Source organism: Schistocerca americana, chromosome 2 (assembly GCF_021461395.2).
Source record: "Schistocerca americana isolate TAMUIC-IGC-003095 chromosome 2, iqSchAmer2.1, whole genome shotgun sequence".
NCBI classification, from domain to species: Eukaryota; Metazoa; Arthropoda; class Insecta; order Orthoptera; family Acrididae; genus Schistocerca; species Schistocerca americana.
In genome coordinates this window covers 438,641,973-438,664,270 of record NC_060120.1, presented here as the reverse complement: position 1 = coordinate 438,664,270, position 22,298 = coordinate 438,641,973, and the positions used below count along the sequence as shown (strand labels likewise).

At 41.0% G+C, this 22,298-nt stretch overlaps 1 protein-coding gene across 2 annotated transcripts in view; it reads right to left on the bottom strand.

Annotated features, from left to right (window-relative positions):
- LOC124594746 (ATP-binding cassette sub-family C member 4-like) overlaps positions 1 to 22,298 on the bottom strand; it is a 193,379-nt gene that overhangs the window by 3,436 nt on the left and 167,645 nt on the right. For both annotated transcript variants that reach the window (XM_047133125.1, XM_047133124.1), the window contains exon 24: positions 22,098 to 22,227. In XM_047133125.1, coding sequence (XP_046989081.1) covers positions 22,098 to 22,227 — 130 coding nt within the window. The remainder of the gene's footprint in view (positions 1 to 22,097; positions 22,228 to 22,298) is intronic.

Genomic DNA, 22,298 nt, shown 5'->3' with positions numbered 1-22,298 from the left:
GTTATACTCGGCGCACGAGCGTTGGGATACAGCATCTCCGAGGTAGCGATGAAGTTGGGATTTTCCTGTACGACCATTTCACGAGTGCACCGTGAATATCATGAATCCGGTAAAACATCAAATCTCTGACATCACTGCGGTCGGAAAAAGATCCTGCATGAACGGGACCAACGACGACTGAAAAGAATCGTTCAACATGACAGAAATGCAACACGTCCGCAACTTGCTGCAGATTTCAATGCTGGATCATCAACAAGTGTCAGCGTGCGAACAATTCAAAGAAATATCATCGGTATGGGCTGCATGACACAAAGATTTACACCTCGCCTGGGCCTTTCAACACCGACCTGGCCTGTTGATGACTGGAAACATGTTGCCTGGTCGGAAGAGTGTCGTTTCAAATTGTATCGAACGGATGGACATGCATGGGTATGGAGACAACTTCACGAATCCATGGACCCTGAATGTCAAAACGGGACTGTTAAAGCTGGTGTAGGTTCTGTAATGGTGTGGGTCATGTGCAGTTGGAGTGATATGGGACCCCTGATACGTCTAGATACGCCTCTGACAGGTGAGACGTAAGTAAGCAAACTGTCTGATCAACTGCATTCATCCATGTCCGTCGTGCATTTGGACGGTCTCGGGCAGTTCCGTCAGGACAATGCGATACCCTACACGTCCAGAATTCAGAAGAGCTGTGCAGAAGAGATCTCCACCTCCTCGTACTCTTACGGATTCATGGTGCCAAATCGCTCCAGCACTACATCAGATATTAGCCGAGTCCATGCCACGTCGTGTTGCGCCACTTCTGCGTGCTCGTAGGTGACCTGAACGATATTAAGCAGATGTACCAGTTTCTTTGGCTCTTCAGTCTAGTTTAAAACTTTAAAAACTTAAGCATTCTTTTGCTCGTCGTCTAATTTGAAACTTCTTGGTTGCTCGTAAGGTAACAAACCCAGTCACGGATGAAAGTTCAGGAATATTACCACGTGTCACAGTTACAAAAAATTAAAGCAGAACATAATTTTTTGGAATGGCATTAGATAAGGCGTTCCCTCGATTTCATCAAACAGTTTGAATGCTGTTTCTTAATTACTTAAGGAACTATCATCCAAAATTCAGTTTGCAGTAACTGTAGGAATAATGATCACCATATTTTCAGCTTTGCTTTTTTTGCCCTTTAGTTTAAAAAATTATCTTCATTATCTTCAGGACTTAGGAGAAAAAGATAGGAGCTGTAAGTAGTATAACAATGGGGATTCCAGCTTGTTCCTCCCTCTGGTACTACACGTCCCCACACAGGCCACAATTGTCTCTTTCATCCACTATGTGGAATTAGAAATAACAGTAACAAACATTTGTTCTGCCGAATAGAGCAGCAGTATATCATAGTTTAAATTTCTGCTGTTAGTCGACGATGCTGTCACGGCAATGCAGTTGCTAGTGGTGCCAAGAAATTTAAAATCCTAGATCGCAGCAGCTGTTCTCCCCTTATCTATCATGGCACTAGCAGTGCTCCTCGTATCTATCACGTAAAATGACACATGCCCCCTCCCACGCCCCCCTCCGTCTCACACCCAATATCATTTAAACGAAACAGAAAATCACAGCATAGTACTCAAGCGCACATTAAAATGAAACCACAATGTAACCCCAGAGCAGCCATCTTGGTTAAGGTCCAAAGAATCTGATTTGTATGATATTTATTGCACCATGTTCAAAAGTATTTACTCAGAAAATTATATAAAGGTTTAATTTGGAGTATTTCCAAATCTAAAATATGTCACCGACACACAAACAAACAAGCACACACACACACACACACACACACACACACACACACACACACACATACACACACGCACATACCAGTTAAAGCTGAAGCCTAAGACGTGATTCTGAACTCTCAAATTAATTACCCCCAATGCTATTTTCGTGCTTAGTCATATGTTGTTAAAAAATGACATGCTAAACAGGCAGATAAACTTGACGCCTACACCTGATTTGCGTTTTGTACTAAAGCTAACTTGACTGAGATCATAACTGCTGAAAACACATATTGGATAAAATACTGTCATAAACAGACAACAAGACAAACAAATGTGCATTCTGGATGACTGCGAGCTAGGCAGTTAGTTTGTTAGTTTAATATTCCATTCATCATTTCCATAATAAATCACATTATTGTGGATTTAGTCATTTTACATTCACGTCACAAATTATTTAGTGAATACAGTACAATATCTTTAAGCTGACTACTTTTCCCTTTACTTAACAAACGTGAAGCGATCTGCAGTTGTATTCCGTATTTGACTTTTTCCGCAATTAAACTCCCTCGATAACTGACGCTGAGATTTTCCTTTTTCGCTCTCTCTAATAATAGAAATTCGCTGTTCTAGTGAAAGCACAATAAGTTTTCTTTTATTTTAAGTAACTATGACTGTTTACTACACAGGAAAAATCAGAAGCATGTGCTATTAGAAGTACAAATAACAATGAAATTTTAGATACTGTTGTGCCACATTCTCAACGAGAAATCTTACAGTAAAACAGTATTGTAATTCTCTCTTCTATGGTTGTTTGTGACCGTCTTAAAGGGTGGGGATCGTTAGTTAAGGAGTAGTCGTCGGCTTTGAAAGGGGTGGTCATCTCAAAGGGGAAATAGATGTGTTGGTCTTGTGGAAATTTACGTCCATTCCTTACAAATATGGTGGTTTAGAAAGGAGGTCGGCTTAAAGGGGTGTTCTTCTCGAGAGGTTTCACTGTATGGCCAAATCATTTTTTTAATATAAAAATGAAGTGATGTCAGTAATTGCTATCACCACCTTTTATACATTCCAATAATATAAATTCTTCTACAGAATTGAAGGAGTTATCAAGAACAAACTTTTTCAGTTTGTTTTCAGATTTAATTTGCTGTTTGTCAGACATTTTACATAACTGGGTAAGTGATTAAAAGTTTGATTGCAGCGTTGTGCAGCACTGTTTTGTGCTAAAGACAACGTTAATGCAGAGTAATGAATGTCATTTTCCTCCTGGTATTGTAATTAGATATATCATTCTTCCTTTTGACCTGCAGCGAATTATTCGTAACAAACTTCAGAAAGAGAATAAATACACTCCTGGAAATTGAAATAAGAACACCGTGAATTCATTGTCCCAGGAAGGGAAAACTTTATTGACACATTCCTGGGGTCTGATACATCACATGATCACACTGACAGAACCACAGGCACATAGACACTGGCAACAGAGCATGCACAATGTCGGCACTAGTACAGTGTATATCCACCTTTCGCAGCAATGCAGGCTGCTATTCTCCCATGGAGACGATCGTAGAGATGCTGGATGTAGTCCTGTGGAACGGCTTGCCATGCCATTTCCACCTGGCGCCTCAGTTGGACCAGCGTTCGTGCTGGACGTGCAGACCGCGTGAGACGACGCTTCATCCAGTCCCAAACATGCTCAATGGGGGACAGATCCGGAGATCTTGCTGGCCACGGTAGTTGACTTACACCTTCTAGAGCACGTTGGGTGGCACGGGATACATGCGGACGTGCATTGTCCTATTGGAACAGCAAGTTCCCTTGCCGGTCTAGGAATGGTAGAACGATGGGTTCGATGACGGTTTGGATGTACCGTGCACTATTCAGTGTCCCCTCGACGATCACCAGTGGTGTACGGCCAGTGTAGGAGATCGCTCCCCACACCATGATGCCGGGTGTTGGCCCTGTGTGCCTCGGTCGTATGCAGTCCTGATTGTGGCGCTCACCTGCACGGGGCCAAACACGCATATGACCATCATTGGCACCAAGGCAGAAGCGACTCTCATCGCTGAAGACGACACGTCTCCATTCGTCCCTCCATTCACGCCTGTCGCGACACCACTGGAGGCGGGCTGCACGATGTTGGGGCGTGAGCGGAAGACGGCCTAACGGTGTGCGGGACCGTAGCCCAGCTTCATGGAGACGGTTGCGAATGGTCCTCGCCGATACCCCAGGAGCAACAGTGTCCCTAATTTGCTGGGAAGTGGCGGTGCGGTCCCCTACGGCACTGCGTAGGATCCTACGGTCTTGGCGTGCATCCGTGCGTCGCTGCGGTCCGGTCCTAGGTCGACGGGCACGTGCACCTTCCGCCGACCACTGGCGACAACATCGATGTACTGTGGAGACCTCACGCCCCACGTGTTGAGCAATTCGGCGGTACGTCCACCCGGCCTCCCGCATGCCCACTATACGCCCTCGTTCAAAGTCCGTCAACTGCACATACGGTTCACGTCCACGCTGTCGCGGCATGCTACCAGTGTTAAAGACTGCGATGGAGCTCCGTATGCCACGGCAATCTGGCTGACACTGACGGCGGCGGTGCACAAATGCTGCGCAGCTAGCGCCATTCGACGGCCAACAGCGCGGTTCCTGGTGTGTCCGCTGTGCCGTGCGTGTGATCATTGCTAGTACAGCCCTCTCGCAGTGTCCGGAGCAAGTATGGTGGGTCTGACACACCGGTGTCAATGTGTTCTTTTTTCCATTTCCAGGAGTGTATAATGTGAAGCAGTAAACAAAAACCTGACTTTTTTAAACATCTGTCTACTAGATGACTGCCGGTGAGCAACACATTTCTTCTCAAGCCACTATACGATGAAAACTTTCTTTCTTAAAGATGAGTTACCCCAAACATTATTGCACATGAAGTTACAAAATGAAAACAAAATATGTCCACTTAGTGACTTGTCTGTCCTTAAGATCTGCAATGATTCTAAGTGCAAATGTCGCTGAAGTAAGTTGTTTCAGGAGTTCCAAAATGTGAATATCTAAGATCAAACTCTTATCAACTTGGTAGCTAAGAAATTGAAGGTTACACCCTGGTTATTACTTCCTCACCACCTGTCACTTTTATCATTTGTGTAGTATCTCTAGCTGTGCAGAACTGAATATATCGTATCTTTTGAAATTGAGAGTAACGCCTTTCACAGAAAACCAGTCAGTGGCACTTATAAGAACATTGTTTAACTTTTCTTCTATCTCTGTATGTATGCTTGGTCTGATTGCAGTTCTTGTGTTATTTACAAGAAGAGACAATTCTGCTTGTTGTACATAGACATAAGGTCATTTGCGAGTATGAGCGACAATAAGGAACGTCAAATGTAATTTCTCCTCAATTAGAGGAATCTCACCTGATTACACTGGTTGAGCTACTAAGTACAACTTTCTGCTATTGCCGGCAGGAGTGGCCGAGTGGTTCTAGGCGCTACAGTCTGGAACCGCGCGACCGCTACAGTCGCAGGTTCGAATCCTGCCTCGGGCATGGATGTATGTGATGTCCTTAGGTTAGTTAGGTTTAAGTAGTTCTAAGTTCTAGGGGACTGATGACCTCAGCAGTTAAGTCCTATAGTGCTCAGAGCCATTTTTTTCTGCTATCTTTTCGTTCGGTCTGAAAGTGTACGTTCATTGGCTGTATTCCATTGGCTGGCTTTACCATCAATCTCAAAAACCTCAATTCGTCTAGGGCAATATTGTGATTCACGCAATCAAATGCCTTATATCTGCAGCGGAAATATCAACTGTTTCGGCCGGCCGAAGTGGCCGTGCGGTTCTAGGCGATGCAGCCTGGAACCGCGATACCGCTACGGTCGCAGGTTCGAATCCTGCCTCGGGCATGGATGTGTGTAATGTCCTTAGGTTAGTTAGGTTTAACTAGTTGTAAGTTCTAGGGGACTAATGACCTTAGAAGTTGAGGCCCATAGTGCTCAGAGCCATTTGAACCATTTTTGAACCAACCGCTTCTATTTCGTTATTGAACCGTTCAAGAATTTTGTGAGTGAATGTGTAACTGACATTTTCAGTACAGCAACTCTTGCGGAATTCGCAGTGTGATTTACTGATAATATTACTGTTGCTCACGTGGAATACTGTTCAAAACTATATCGCCTTCTAAAAAGTTCTGGAAATCAATGTCTGCAGTGAAACAGTTTGGTAGTTATTGACATCTCGCCTGTCACCTTTGATATAGAGAAGTTTAACAACGGCATATTTGAATCTCTCTGGAAAAATTGCTTGAGATAGTGATACATTCAGGTAAGACCAGCTTATTGCATTGAAATAAATATTTAACTCTCTGTTGGAAACACTGTCAACTCAAGATGAGCTTTCAGATTTGAGAGAGTATATAATGTTCTAATTTCAGATGGAGTATATAATTCAGGAGTATATAATTTTCTAATTTCAGATGGAGAAATAGGCGATACACTGATGTGGCTGAATTCTATGGGAGTTGCTTTTTGAACTGCTGCGATTGTTTTCTTGAACTGTTCGTGCATTTAACCTCCAATATGTTTAAGAACGATTATTAAAGATATTTGCTACATGTCATTCATCATTCATAGGCCTCATGTGTAAATATTACTAGATACCATTTAGCCTTAACTCTGTTGATGCAATTTATGATCACTGGGATAATGGGCACATTCCTTGGTTTTCTTAATAAATTTTCTTAACAATTTTGAGTAGATTTTGTAGTGCGCAACTACTGCAGGATCTCTACATGGTCCTGGCAGTACATTCATTTTCCTTTTTCTTCCACAAGACACTTTAGTGTTCAATTTTTACCCCTCACTCTTTAGTATCTTTGTGATTAGTTTACGCAGAAAGCTATTTTCAAATAATAATCTGAATTCATTGTGGAATAGATTAAATTTTATGTCAGTATTTGGTTCACTATAAATTTCATTCCAGGTCATGCCTTGTAAACTGGTTTTGTAAGCGTTTGTTCTGGATTCATTAATTATTCTGATATCCACTGACATGTATAAGAATCTAATTAATTAAGCTGCTCTATGAATGTATTTAGTACCATTTCTGCCTACACATGGTGTAAGCATCCTCAGATTAAATATTTCCACATCTACACTACTGGCCATTAAAATTACTACAACACGAAGATGACGTGCTACAGACGTGAAATTTAACCGACAGGAAGAAGATGCGGTGATATGCAAATGATAAGCTTTTCAGAGTATTCACACAAGGTTGGCGCCGGTGGCGACACCTATAACGTGCTGTCATGAGGAAAGTTTCCAACCGATTTCTCATACACAAACAGCAGTTGACTGGCGTTTCCTGGTGAAACGTTGTTGTGATGCCTCGTGTAGGGAGGAGAAATGCGTACCATCACGTTTCCGACTTTGATAAAGGTCGGATTGTAGGCCATCGCGATTGCGGTTTATCCTATCGCGACATTACTGCTCGCGTTGGTCGAGATCCAATGAATGTTAGCAGAATATGGAATCGGTGGCTTCAGGTGGGTAATACGGAACGCCGTGCTGGATCCCAACGGCCTCGCATCACTAGCAGTCGAGATGACAGGCATCTTATCCGCATGGCTGTAACGGATCATGCAGCTACATCTCGACCCCTGAGTCAACAGATGGAAACGTTTACAAGACTACAACCATCTGCACGAACAGTTAGACGACGTTTGCAACAGCATGGACTATCAGCTTGGAGACCATGGCTGCGGTTATCCATGACGCTGCATCACAGACAGGAGTGCCTGCGATGGTGTACTCAACGACGAACCTGGGTGCACGAATGGCAAAACGTCATTTTTTCGGATGAATCCAGGTTCTGTTTACAGCATCATGACGGTCGCATTCGAGTTTGGCGACATCGCGGTGAACTCACATTGGAAGTGTGTATTCGTAATCGCCATACTGGCGTATCACCCGGCGTGATGGTATGGGGTGCCATTGGTTACGCGTCTCGGTCACCTCTTGTTCGCATTGACGGCATTTTGAACGGTGGACGTTACGTTTCAGATGTGTTACGAACCGTGGCTCTGACCTTCATTTGATCCTTGCGAAACCCCACATTTCAGCGGGATAATGCACGACCACATGTTGCAGGTCCTGTATGGGCCTTTCTGGATACAGAAAATGTTCGACTGCTGCCCTGCCCAGCATATTATCCAGATCTCTCACCAATTGAAAACGTCTGGTCAATGGCGGCCGAGCAACTGGCTCGTCACAATACGCCAGTCACTACTCTTGGTGAACTGTGGTATCGTGTTGAAGGTGCATGGACAGCTGTGCCTATACACGCCATCCAAGCTCTGTTTGACTCAATGCCCAGGCGTATCAAGGCCGTTATTACGGCCAGAGGTGATTGTTCTGGGTACTGATTTCTCAGCATCTATGCACTCAAATTGCGTGAAAATGTAATCACATGTCATTTCTAGTATAATATATTTGTCCAATGAATACCCGTTTATCATCTACGTTTGTTCTTGGTGTAGCAATTTTAATGGCCAGTAGTGTACATTGTTTTATGATGCTTGTCAGGAGGTACAACGGTATCTCCACGTCTAAAATTCGTAAAGGGTCTAGTCAGTTCAATCTGAGGATGTGTTAATTGTGGTTTATATAACAAACAGACTTCTCCTAGTGTTTATACAAGTTTTTGAATCATGCTTCACGTTAGCAGGTACCAATTTGAGGGAGGACGACGGTAATAAATCAAACTGTTCACAAAATATTGTATACATTATTTTTAACAGCCTACTATTGGTTTTTATTCAAATGTAGACTAGACATATTTCAGGTTATGTAGAAAGCAACTTTTTTAGGAATTCTGCGATGTTTATTAATTGTAAATATGGTGCCAAAGTCCTATAAACATTTATGTACTATAATTCATTAATAAAATGCTAAATAATACCAAAATCTTATCAAATTACACGTTGTTACACGTATTTCAATAATACCAAGGAGAACTTCTACAGCCTTTCTGTTCATCATAATAAACCGAAAACTACGTTGGAAAGACATAGATAGGAGGTCAATGTCTCAAAAATCTAATCTTTGTAATCAAAATGAAATTACTTATAATTATAAGTAACTATTTCCAGTACAAAACACATGCAGATATTTATTATAACAAACAAGTATAATTATAGGAAGACAGAGACTGCATTACATCCAACAAATGTTTGACGATGTAGGATGCAAATGCTTCTCAGAGATGATGAGGTTAGCGCAGGATAGGAATTCCTGGTAGGCCACTTCAAATCAGTCAGATGACTGATGATTAAAAAAAAGTATTAGAGATATCTGATCATGAAAGAACTTCCAAATTTTGGAACAAAATAAAACTATGTAATTTCTCAAAATATGACATATTTGAAACACAAAACATGCATGGCACTACACACAAAACACACGTAACATTATTGTTGTAAATTATAAGATGAAAAAGAAATATGTATGGCTTGTATATTGGCACTCCTAATAAAGGTTATAAAAGTTACAGCTTACGTAGCGCTTGTTGAGTGCTCAAGTTTGATCTTTATACCACAATGTGCAAACACAATGTACTTTCAGATGAATTGTCTGTATTATTTACAGAAACACACATGACTCACTTATAGAAACCAACGAAGTAAATTATAGGTTAGTCGTTGACCATAGTTTAAACTTTGTACTACTCATTTCTTTAACATTAATAAAAACTGGTTCTATAACATTGCAGAACACACATGCTGATCTCACTTATAGCTTAAAGTGTACTTGTCACTACTGATCAAAGTAAAAAATGTTATTCCAATGACGTTGGCATTGGCAATATATTATGATTGCAAAAGCAGTGTCTGATAGTTCACCATTCATTTGTATATCTTCCCATGCTTGGAATTCATTTAGCAAAGTAATGTGATCAGAATATCTACCACCAGCATTTGAGTTTATTGATATGTCGAATGGTAATTGTACATGACAGTAACAAAAGTCTCTGAGAAGGTAGAGTTGTTGAAATATGTCTTCTCTAGTATCATCTTATTACTCAGTCTAGATTCAATTGGTAACTTAGCAATGATCTGGCTTAATGGAGGAATTTCATCATACAAGCAAGAGAGGAGGGCCGCTGCACTTTTAGCTACCCACTTTCAAAATCAGCCAAACATTTGTTATTGTCTTTCAATTGACTGCATGTTCTCGTTTGCAACTTTCTGATTCTACAATTGAATCTTTCGCTTTACTTTCTGCAGCCATTGTAAACTTCAAGCAATAATCGAGGCTTCTCAGACTTCTATTTCAGTAGTTGTTATTACATTATCATGTGAATTATTGGGTACTGATTTTGAGGCTAACAAAAAATAACTATTCTACAAGTTAATTCGAATTGTACTGCATGTGTCAACAGCAATACAGCAGTAAGCACCTGAAGATGATAAGCACCTTTCTCATTGAACCACTGCATTTTCCAATGTTGTGCCTGTGAACCACTGAAATAGGCTTGATAAGCCTCAACTCTCTGGCTAATCACTTTTGTTTGTTGGAACAAGTCACAACTTGTCAGAACACATCTCAACTTGCCTCGTCAATTTCATGATTAGACTAGCTGATATCTGTGTATGAGTACTGATGCACACCCCAATAGCTGTCATCCACTGCACATACAAAATACAATTTATGATCCAGTTGCAGAGATCCGCTGTACATACACTCCTCATATTTTGGCGATAGAATACTGTTTAATGTCCAGTGGCTGACACTTACTATCAGGTTTTGGACCATACTATTTGAGTTCTCAGTGCATATTGGTTTGGATTTGTTATTACTCCCTTGCCTACTTAACATATTATTTTCTTTCGAGTTTTCAACTATAAACTGACACGGAGAAAGAAAAAGAATAGAAGGTTATCAGGCAAAAAGAAACTTAAATAAGTCAAGCTTTGGAAGCTGTAAAAAATGAGAAGAACAAAGTGCCACTAAACTGCACAAAGTTCCCAAAGCAATGCTGATGTATAAAAAAATCTGTAAATATTTAGTCAAGGTCAGATGTTTTCTTCCTGTATACTGGGTGAAGAATGTGGAGCTTGGCGAGTTAAGCAGATCTTAGAGAGTCAAAAGAATTGATTCCCCATTAGCTGAAGTCAGATAAAAGAATTTTTCCACTAACTAGCTGCAGTGTTTAAGCTGGATAATACATTTAAAGTTGGGAAACTTGGCAAGAAACAGATAGTAAAGTTCTTACAAAGAGTTTGGACAATACCTAGAAACTGCATGTAGTGACAGAAAAGAAGAATAACGAGAAGAAGAAGGAGAAAGTCAGAGCAAGACAAAGAGGGCGAAGACATTAAAATCAAAGAAATCAAAATATTTACCAAAGTAGAAAGATGAGATATTGCAGCGGTAGAAGAAGAGGATAACTATGAGCAAGATGATGATGATGGTGATGATCATGAAGCAAGTTATGTTGCTAATGATGCCAGTGATGATGAGGAATACAAAGAAGGAGAATTAGGGGTTGGTAAAGATGAACAAGTTGACAATTATGATTGGAAGATGGTCTCCAAGAAATCGGCAGCGGATATCCTGTCCATTGGAATGAACTGGGAGAATGATTATCTTTTTTACCTGCTTCAAAAACGGTAGGCAATAATTCACACGATTATGACATAATACCTGTTGATGAAAAACATCGAGAAGCATAGGAGTGTTTGAAGTTTTCAGTAGCTGTGGAAAATAAACTGAAAGAATCAATTGCAGTATGGGAAAGCTGCGTATGAGAACATTCTGTCAGTTGAAAGAGAAACACATATGTTTGCTTGACGTTAAATGAGGTATTTATAAGCATAGCATCCCTCATTTCTTACCTATATGATGAACTTGCTCCATTGAACCAGATCCTTGTTAAGCTGCAAATTGAATCTAGAGTGCAGTGTGAGTTTAGTGCTTGAAATATTACATATTTTGAGAAATTGTACAGTTTTATTTTTGACCAAAAAATTGAATTTTCATTCACAATCAGAAATCTGTAATTATGCTTGTGTATTATGATCAGCAACAAGCATGTGTTTTGTACTTAAAATAGTTACTTGTACTAATAAATAATTTTATGTTAGTGGCAAAGATTGTATTTTTAATATATTGTCCTTACATCTCTCCTATTCCAAGAATATCTTCGGTTGTGCTGTAACATTGGGAAAGTTCTCCTTGTTTATTAATAAAATATGTCAAAACATCTTCTTTTTCCCTTCCCAAAATAATGTTTAGTTAGTTTATTTAGTTTTCTTTTGGCTGTATTGTGTGCGTGCGTCATTACATCACATATTTTTATTAGATTCTGGTGTTATTTAGTAGCTGATTATATGAAATACAGTCTGCAAACGTTTTAGAGAGCCTTGGCATCATAATTTCGATTAGTGAGTATTACAGTAAACGTCAAAAGTTCGGCTTACCACATATATATAGTCATGAAAATAGCACTGGGGCACTTAATAAGAGAGTTTACAATCATCTTTTAGGCACCAATTTTATGTTTATACTCTAACACGTCTAGTTCAAATGCAAATCAAAAGCAGTATTACGTTGTTAGTAACTTAAGCTACATTTTTTAGGTCAGACTGTGATGCATTATCTTCATTGCCCCGCAAACTGGTTGTTCCTAATACGAAGCAGTACTGAAAAACTTACAAAAATGTCTATTCTACGAATCATGAATATCGCATTCTCAGATTGAAATGTCAATACCCTTTTTGTATTGACGTTGCAGATATCTTGGTAACACTTAACAAGCATCATGGAGCAATTTAGATGCGGAAATTTTTAATTTGAGTCTGCATTTTGCCTTACATACAGTGTAGGTCTAAAAATAGTATTAATAGCAGTCTTCTAGTAGCTGGTAGTAATTCAGGATATACAGGGGAAACACCACGAGCATGGAAAGACATATGCTCGAAATTATCATCCAAGCGACGTCTACAACAGCTTCGAAAAGCGATAAAGACACAATCAGTGACAAATACGAACTGATATGAGTGTTGAATGTACGGCCCTTCAGCTTTGCCACTTGAGAATGGTTTATTAGTCTTTCACAAGAATTAGCTAGCACTGGCGCCAAGAAGGGCACAGTGAGTGCAGAACTTGCTTCTCCAAGAAATGTCTCGACGTATAAAAAATATCGCCAGTGAAGTGAGAATTGAGATGTTGCCTAAATTAAAGGAAGCCATTGACCAGAACGAGTGTGCTATGGAGTGCGATCTTGAGACTGACAAACATCACAAAACACATTATCTTACTGTGACGTACAGTTTTGGGTAGCCACTGACGACGTTTTAAACCAGGAAACAATGTGCTACTCACAAAAAAGTTTCAAAATGTTACAAAGACAAGTGAAAATATTCTTACGGAATCACACGAAAAAGTGTCTGAGACCGGTGTACCTTCCCTGGAAGTAAGCAAAATAACATTTGTAACGGACCAAGGCCAGAACATAAACAATCTCATCAACAGCAGGACGTCTGACACGTACAGTACATTGGTGAACAAAGCATCAAGGCTCAAATTAGATGAAAATTTCCTTAGTGAAGAATTGCTTGGCATTTATAAATCCATTCAGACACATCGTAGGACTATATGTTTTATGAAATGCTCTGGTTTCATGGCAAGATTAGAAACAACATTATATTGTACTGTACTGTATGTTAACCGGGGGTCTAGAAACGACGGAGAGGCTCCGTCCCCGCCGCAGCCGCAGTGGTCCTCAACCCCACGACGACTACCGCAGTCCGCTTCATCCCTAAACGCCCCACACCGAACCACTCTTTCAGGGTTAGAAACAACATTACTATGTGTTGAATCTACACTGCGCAAAAGAATTAAAGAGTCTTTTTCATTTACATCGTCTTCCCCCAATTGTGACGCAGAAGTTTGAAATTTGGCTCAAAAGTGCCTACAGCTTTCCTCTGTCATGGGGTGAATGCGTGTCGCCCTGCGACGCAACGTCTGGCTCAGTGACGCCCCAAACAGCAAGGTGTCGTCGACACATACGAAAAATAAGAAGGTCAGAACTTTAAAGTTCATGTGAGGTGTAAAGCTGCTTCATGATGTGGATGTGTCACACGATGGGAAGGTCGCCACACGCCCTCTCACCAACATCTGACCCTTTCCCTTGACGCCTTTGCGATGAAGGTCAGAATGGCGATGCCCAGTACTGAATCACGCGATTTTCTTATGGGTGGCCGAGGAAAACATTTCAGACACACCGTCGCTTAGAATCGACATGAATACGCCCGACGAAACGACATAAAGGTCTTCAATGAAACTACCCCTCTCTTTTGGGCGTTCATTTACACACATTTCGCCATCGGAAACAAAAATCTGCAGTGCGATGTGCAGCACAATGACGTTCCTGACAGCCTGTGCCTCCGCTGACACACACACTGGACGACCTAACCCTTCACTATCGTGGCGCTGCAACCACACTGAAGGTGACCTGACCCGTGTGATGTGTAGTGCGAGCGCAATTTTTGCTCTGGTATGCAGGGAGGAGTCGCTAGGGACCGTACAAAACTATTCGGTGAAATCTAAAAGTGAGCCACAGCAATACATGGTGTTTACTCTTTTTCAGTCCTATTTCTATATATTGCTGGTCTCATTCCAGTCACAAAAGAAGACGCTGAAACTTTGCTGTTGGAGAAAAACAAGAAGGAAATAATATCTTCGTATCACCCTGACATGTTGTTGTTGTTGTTGTGGTCTTCAGTCCTGAGACTGGTTTGATGCAGCTCTCCATGCTCCTCTATCCTGTGCAAGCTTTTTCATCTCCCAGTACCTACTGCAACCTACATCCTTCTGAATCTGCTTAGTGTATTCATCTCTTGGTCTCCAAGTTGTGCCACAAACTTCTCTTCTCCCCAATCCTATTCAATACTTCCTCATTAGTTATGTGATCTACCCATCTGATCTTCAGCATTCTTCTGTAGCACCACATTTCGAAAGCTTCTATTCTCTTCTTGTCCAAACTATTTATCGTCCATGTTTCACTTCCATACATGGCTACACTCCATACAAATACTTTCAGAAATGACTTACTGACACTTAAATCTATACTCGATGTTAACAAATTTCTCTTCTTCAGAAACGCTTTCCTTGCCATTGCCAGTCTACATTTTATATCCTCTCTACTTCGACCATCATCAGTTATTTTGCTCCCCAAATAGCAAAACTCCTTTACTACTTTAAGTGTATCATTTCCTAATCTAATTCCCTCAGCATCACCCGACTTAAATAGATTACATTCCATTATCCTTGTTTTGCTTTTGTTGATGTTCATCTTATATCCTCCTTTCAAGACACTGTCCATTCCATTCAACTGCTCTTCCAAGTCCTTTGCTGTCTCTGACAGAATTACAATGTCATCGGCGAACCTCAAAGTTTTTATTTCTTCTCCATGAATTTTAATACCTACTCCGAATTTTTCTTTTGTTTCCTTCACTGCTTGCTCAATATACAGATTGAACAACATCGGGGAGAGGCTACAACCCTGTCTTACTTCCTTCCCAACCACTGCTTCCCTTTCATGTCCCTCGACGCTTATAACTGCCATCTGGTTTATGTACAAATTTTAAATAGCCTTTCGCACCCTGTATTTTACCCCTGCCAGCTTTAGAATTTGAAAGAGAGTATTCCAGTCAACATTGTCAAAAGCTTTCTCTAAGTCTACAAATGCTAGAAACGTAGGTTTGCCTTTCCTTAATCTTTCTTCTAAGATTAGTCGTAAGGTGAGTATTGCCTCACGTGTTCCAGTGTTTCTACGGAATCCAAACTGATCTTCCCCGAGGTCGGCTTCTACTAGTTTTTCCATTCGTCTGTAAAGAATTCGTGTTAGTATTTTGCAGCTGTGACTTATTAAACTGATAGTTCGGTAATTTTCACATCTGTCAACACCTGCTTTCTTTGGGATTGGAATTATTATATTTTTCTTGAAGTCTGAGGGTATTTCGCCTGTTTCATACATCTTGCTCACCAGATGGTAGAGTTTTGTCAGGACTGGCTCTCCCAAGACGTCAGTAGTTCCAGTGGAATGTTGTCTACTCCGGGAGCCTTGTTTCGACTCAGGTCTTTCAGTGCTCTGTCAAACTCTTCACGCAGTATCATATCTGCCATTTCATCTTCATCTACATCCTCTTCCATTTCCATAATATTGTCCTCAAGTACATCGCCCTTGTATAGACCCTCTATATACTCCTTCCACCTTTCTGCTTTCCCTTCTTTGCTTAGAACTGCGTTTCCATCTGAGCTCTTGATGTTCATACAAGTCGTTCTCTTAACTCCAAAGGTCTCTTTAATTTTCCTGTAGGCAGCATCTATCTTACCCCTAGTGAGATAGGCCTCTACATCCTTACATTTGTCCTCTAGCCATCCCTGTTTAGCTATTTAGCACTTCCTGTCGATCTCATTTTTGAGACGTTTGTATTCCTTTTTGCCTGCTTCATTTACTGCATTTTTATATTTTCTCCTTTCATCAATTAAATTCAATATTTCTTCTGTTACCCAAGGATTTCTACTAGCCCTCGTCTTTTTACCTACTTGATCCTCTGCTGCCTTCGCTACTTCATCCCTCAAAGCTACCCACTCTTCTTCTACTGTATTTCTTTCCCCCATTCCTGTCAGGTGTTCCCTTATGCTCTCCCTGAAACTATGTACAACCTCTGGTTCTTTCAGTTTATCCAGGTCCCATCTCTTTAAATTCCCACCTTTTTGCAGTTTCTTCAGTTTTAATCTACAGGTCATAACCAATAGATTGTGGTCAGAGTCCACATCTGCCCCTGGAAATGTCTTACAATTTAAAACCTGGTTCCTAAATCTCTGTCTTACCATTATATAATCTATCTGATTACCTTTAGTATCTCCAGGGTTCTTACATGTATACAACCTTCTTTCATGATTCTTAAACCAAGTGTTAGGTATGATTAAGTTGTGCTCTGTGCAAAATTCTACCAGGCGGCTTCCTCTTTCATTTCTTAGCACCAATCCATATTCACCTACTCTGTTTCCTTCTCTCCCTTTTCCTACACTCGAATTCCAGTTACCCATGACTATTAAATTTTCGTCTCCCTTCACTATCTGAATAATTTCTTTTATTTCATCATACATTTCTTCAATTTCTTCGTCATCTGCAGAGCTAGTTGGCATATAAACTTGTACTACTGTAGTAGGTGTGGGCTTCGTATCTATCTTGGCCACAATAATGCGTTCACTATGCTGTTTGTAGTAGCTTACCCGCACTCCTATTTTCCCATTCATTATTAAACCTACTCCTGCATTACCCCTGTTTGATTTTGTGTTTATAACCCTGTAGTCACCTGACCAGAAGTCTTGTTCCTCCTGCCACCGAACTTCACTAATTCCCACTATATCTAACTTCAACCTATCCATTTCCCTTTTTAAATTTTCTAACCTACCTGCCCGATTAAGGGATCTGACATTCCACGCTCCGATCCGTAGAACCCCAGTTTTCTTTCTCCTGATAACGACACCCTCTTGAGTAGTCCCCGCCCGGAGATCCGAATGGGGGACTATTTTACCTCCGGAATATTTTATCCAAGAGGACGCTATCATCATTGAATCATACAGTAAAGTTGCATGCCCTCGGGAAAAATTACGGCTGTAGTTTCCCCTTGCTTTCAGCCGTTCGCAGTACCAGCACAGCAAGGCCGTTTTGGTTATTGTTACAAGGCCAGATCAGTCAATCATCCAGACTGCTGCCCTTGCAACTACTGAAAAGGCTACTGCCCCTCTTCAGGAACCACACGTTTGTCTGGCCTCTTAACAGATACCCCTCCGTTGTGGTTGCACCTTCGGTACGGCTATCTGTATCGCTGAGGCACGCAAGCCTCCCCACCAACGGCAAGGTCCATGGTTCATGGGGGGCGGGCACTCTGACATAGTGAGCTGTATATTTAAATTTGTTTTAAATAAGTCACTAAAGGCCTGGGGGGTGAAGCAGAACTAACGCTGTCTTTTGTAGCACCGTGGGCATATGGTTTACTACATTCAGGCCAAAGTTGACAAGTCAATACAGTTCGTAAATTGCTGAATGAACGTTCCTAAAAGAATAAGTCGGTAACGAACTACAGAATTGTCATTACAAGGCAATTTCAAAGAACTCTGAGACCTGAGTGAAGAAAAGAAAGTAAATGTCCATCGAACTGTCTGTCAGAAGTTAATTAGCTTAGTTGTGAGAGAAGAGAAGAAAGGACCTATCATCAAAGCGTAAAGAAGTTCGAAGCTGACATTCATGAACGCCTACACATTAAAACTGTCCTGTTAGACATAAATTTTCTGCTACTGATTCCCTCGAACGAAATATGAAGTTGAAGAAGGTTACTTTTTGTTTTACTTACCCTGGTATTAATTGGTTTCATGCGATTCTTTCTTGCTGTATATTTGTGTTCATACACTTGGATTGTGGCGATAAAGTGGTATTATTACTGTGAGAAAGCGATTAGTTTTGCTAATAGTGTAGAGTAATAATTATAAAATGCCTAGGCAAAATAATAGAGTATTTAAACGCCGTGTTGACTGGAGAAAAAGTGTTGCTGAGAACCAGGTATTGGCAAAAAATGTAAGAGCGAAGACATGAAATTATAAATAAAATAGGTGTAGTTGCAGACTTAGAGTTAATTTATTTGTGTTGTAAATATAGCGCTAGTTTTTCTTCTTGCCATATTATCGGTGACAATAATAGCAAATTGCACAGTTACAATATTAGATTGATATATGGCCTACACTACAATGGGATGGGAAAAGCAGCCGAGGGTATGCTATGTGGAGTAATGAACCTGCGTCCTTCCCCACCCAAATTTAGCAATTATAATTATGCATTATGGTCTGCAGCTGATGATGCTGCCGATGAATGTATGAAAATTGCAGTAGCGGAAGCAGCATTAGAAAACATAGACTGTGACATTGAAAGGGCCAACGGCCTTGCCACAGTGGTAACACCGGTTCCCGTCAGTCACCGATGTTATTGCTGTCGGGCTGGGCTAGCACTTGGATGGGTGACCATCCGGTCTGCCGAGCGCTGTTGGCAAGCGGGGTGTACTCAGCCCTTGTGAGGCAAACTGAGGAGCTACTTGGTTGAGAAGTAGTGGCTCCAGTCTCGGAAACTGACATTCGGCCGGCAGAGCGGTGTGCTGACCACATGCCCCTCCATCTCCGCACCCAGTGGCGCCTGTGGGATGAGGATGACACGGCGCCCGGTCGGTACCGTTAGGCCTTTCGAGGCCTGTTCGGACGGAGTGGAGGGGAGACACTGAAAGGGCCGTAAGTGCAACATTTCATGACAATTGTCAAAAGCGAGGGCACACTTCAATAAACTGTGTCATCACAGCCACATGTGCGGACATAGACAAAATTACTGATCTTGCTATTACGTACAAATTTTCTAGGTGTCCAGAAAGACAAAATCAACTACATTTAGACAATTGTACAGCAAATTTCAGTGGTGCAAGTGGAGCCATGGAAGTGACAGGAGTAAACAAACTTTTTCAACTCTGTCATCTATGTTATGATGTACGGTACGCCAATCACTTAGGCGACGGAGACTGCACAGCCTATAATGAAGTTGTGACATTAAAACCATATAAAGATGGTGCAAAAATAAAGACACTTGAATATATGAGGCGTATGAAGAAGAGAATAGGGGCCCATCTTCAAAACCTGAAGTAGTCTCTAGGGAAAACTTGCCTCAGTGATAGAACACCAATTGGTGGCAGTGATAGTCCGTCAGCGTCAGCTATAAAGAGGCGCCAAGATTATTATGATACAGCAGTTAGGGAAAATACTCATTGTGTAGGTACAATGAAAGCTGTATGGACAGTGCATTTTCATACACTGTCCAACAGTGATGATCCTCAACATGGACTATGCCTGGCACGTGCGACAGGCTGGTTCAAATACAATAAACAGTAGCAGCTGGCGAAAAATGTAATCATAGAAATAGTCCGCTTATTGCAGTTATGGGGGCAGCGAAGCCAGTACCAGAAGACTTGGCAAACATTGATCTACTTCGAAAGTGTTTGCAGGGCAGGGCACAGAATGCAAACGAGTCTGTAAAAAATTTCATTTGGTTTCGCTTACGCAAAAAATTGCTTGTGGTCATATACGCTCTACACTTTGTGGTGTATGGTGCCGTTGCTACCTTCAATCAAGGCAAAGTTAGTAAGTGTGAAGTGCTGCAATCTCTAGGATTAGATGTAGTCTCTCACACTGTTGAGGCGGTGTGAAATTTGGATAGCGAGGGATTGAGAAATGCGGAAAACAAGTTAAAGATATAAAATAGAGATGTAAGACAAACTGGAAAATTAGCAAAGACGAAATTAGAACTGAAGAAGCAGAGAACCTGACGATCCACACTATGCAGCAGGCATGTTTTAATGTCCACCTTTGGACTCGGTTTTTCGTATGATTATTCTTTTCAATACAAAAGATACATTTTCTCAGCTTCTACTCAATACAGAAAGCTGGAATTTTCAGGGTATACTCAAACATATATTTTGCATCACCTGAAGTTATTTTTAATATGATAAATGAAGTTTCTAACATTTCATCAGGAAAATAGGACTGAAATTTAAAAGAAAAATTAAGCTCAGAGGAAAAAGATAACACTAAATTGCCACAACTTCTTCAGTTACATAAGCAATTTATTTATGAGCCCTAAAAATTTCTAAACTTTTGTTTGCGGAGTTTCTGAGATAATATATCATAAACAGAACCTAATTTTACATTATGCGGATAGGGCGTTCCGTTTCCCCTTAAACGTGTACTTGTGGGTGCAGTTTTGAGTGGCAGGTCATTCATTACCACACTCCGATGATTTCAATCGAGCTACGAGTCACGTCATTCGCGAGCGTCTGTGCTTAGTGCACGAGTCGCCCGCTGCCCCACTGCCCAACAGCTGTCCAGCTCACGGGCAACGAGCGAGCCTGATGCGCACGTGCTCACCGCCTCTGCTGGAAACCATACTCGCAGAAAATGTATCAAGTCAGACAGAGTTTAAAACCACAGGCCACTCGCATAGCGGTCGATTCACGGTCTCTGCAAAAACAATAGGGCTCTCGGAGAATAGCACGATAGCTCACGTTAGGTCTTTACAATGCCCTTACACACACCGATAGCCTTTAGCGGTATGAGACTTGTAGCTCAAGAAAGTCATACCTAAAACAGTTCCTTGCTTTTGAGAAATAAATTTTCAGCTGATGTACAGACTTGTTAGAGACAGCGAATCCAGGTGATAAAAAATTGTCCACTTTGGAAAACTATTGTCCAGTATTTTTGGGCTGGTTAAGGACAGTACCCCAGAACAGAATAAGCATGTGGATAGGATGTATAATTAACGACAGTAAAGGATGGCATGAAGAAATAAGTAAATGGCGCAGCTGCCATACAAAATCCTAAGTAAAAGAAGACTTTCAAAAGTTTGAAACCTGGTACAAACGGAGAAGCATTGCAGGAAACAGAATGGAGTGGAGGGTCTCAGTCGTGACGTCGTGTGGTCTCCACGGTCTGGCCCAGTAAAAGAAGGACAAAGGGAGAAAATACAACAACATTGCTGCCTACTGACAATTTCCTAAATTACCCTTACTACTCATTGTACTTTTACATTAATTGTTAACCACAATTCGTCTGCGACAGTGCTACACGAATTGTGAAACAATAAAGATGGTCTGTGTGTCACTAATTAGAGAATGGCTGCAGCAAGTTACATGAAAAATAATAATCGCCACCGACTCACATTAACAACGAACAACCTACGTCAGATCGGTTGGTTGGTTTGTGGGATTGAAGGGACCAGACTGCTAGGCCCATCGGTCCCTACGTCAGTTCGAAATGTTTGTTTCCATATTATACTTCAGGGCATGACCAACCAAACAAACCACAAATTGCTGAATGTATAACAGTATTTTGATTTCTTTTGTTAAATATTTAATAACTCATGCTTATTGACATCCTTGGTTTTAGAGATTACTCAAACTGAAAAGTTTCTCGTATGATGACGAGCTATCACCGGCAGTACAACCATGTCGAGTAAAGCACTGTTATCTGAGAAGCGTTATCATACGCACTGGGAAGGTATTTTGTTTGTCCTGTAGTCTGCGGTTTAGTACTTGCAGCGAAACATCAGGTGCAATTAAAAATTAGATAAGCAAACATTACGTATGATTCCTATAATTTGTGTTACTTGAAATAAGATGGCTGATGGGCTACAGATAATGTGATTTTATTCAACTACCGTTTCAGTAACAATATTTCAACTTACCACCATAGCTCCAGCGTCCATTACCAAAACCTTGTCGGAATCCATAACGGTATTCAGCCTGTGGGCTACGGTGAGCACTGTACAGTGCCTGAATTTTCTGCGAATTGTAGTCTGAATCAGAGCGTCTGTCCTGGAACACAAGTTATTTTACAGGTCATCAGAGAAAAGCAGAAATAAAAGCACTCCACTGTGCGTGGCTTG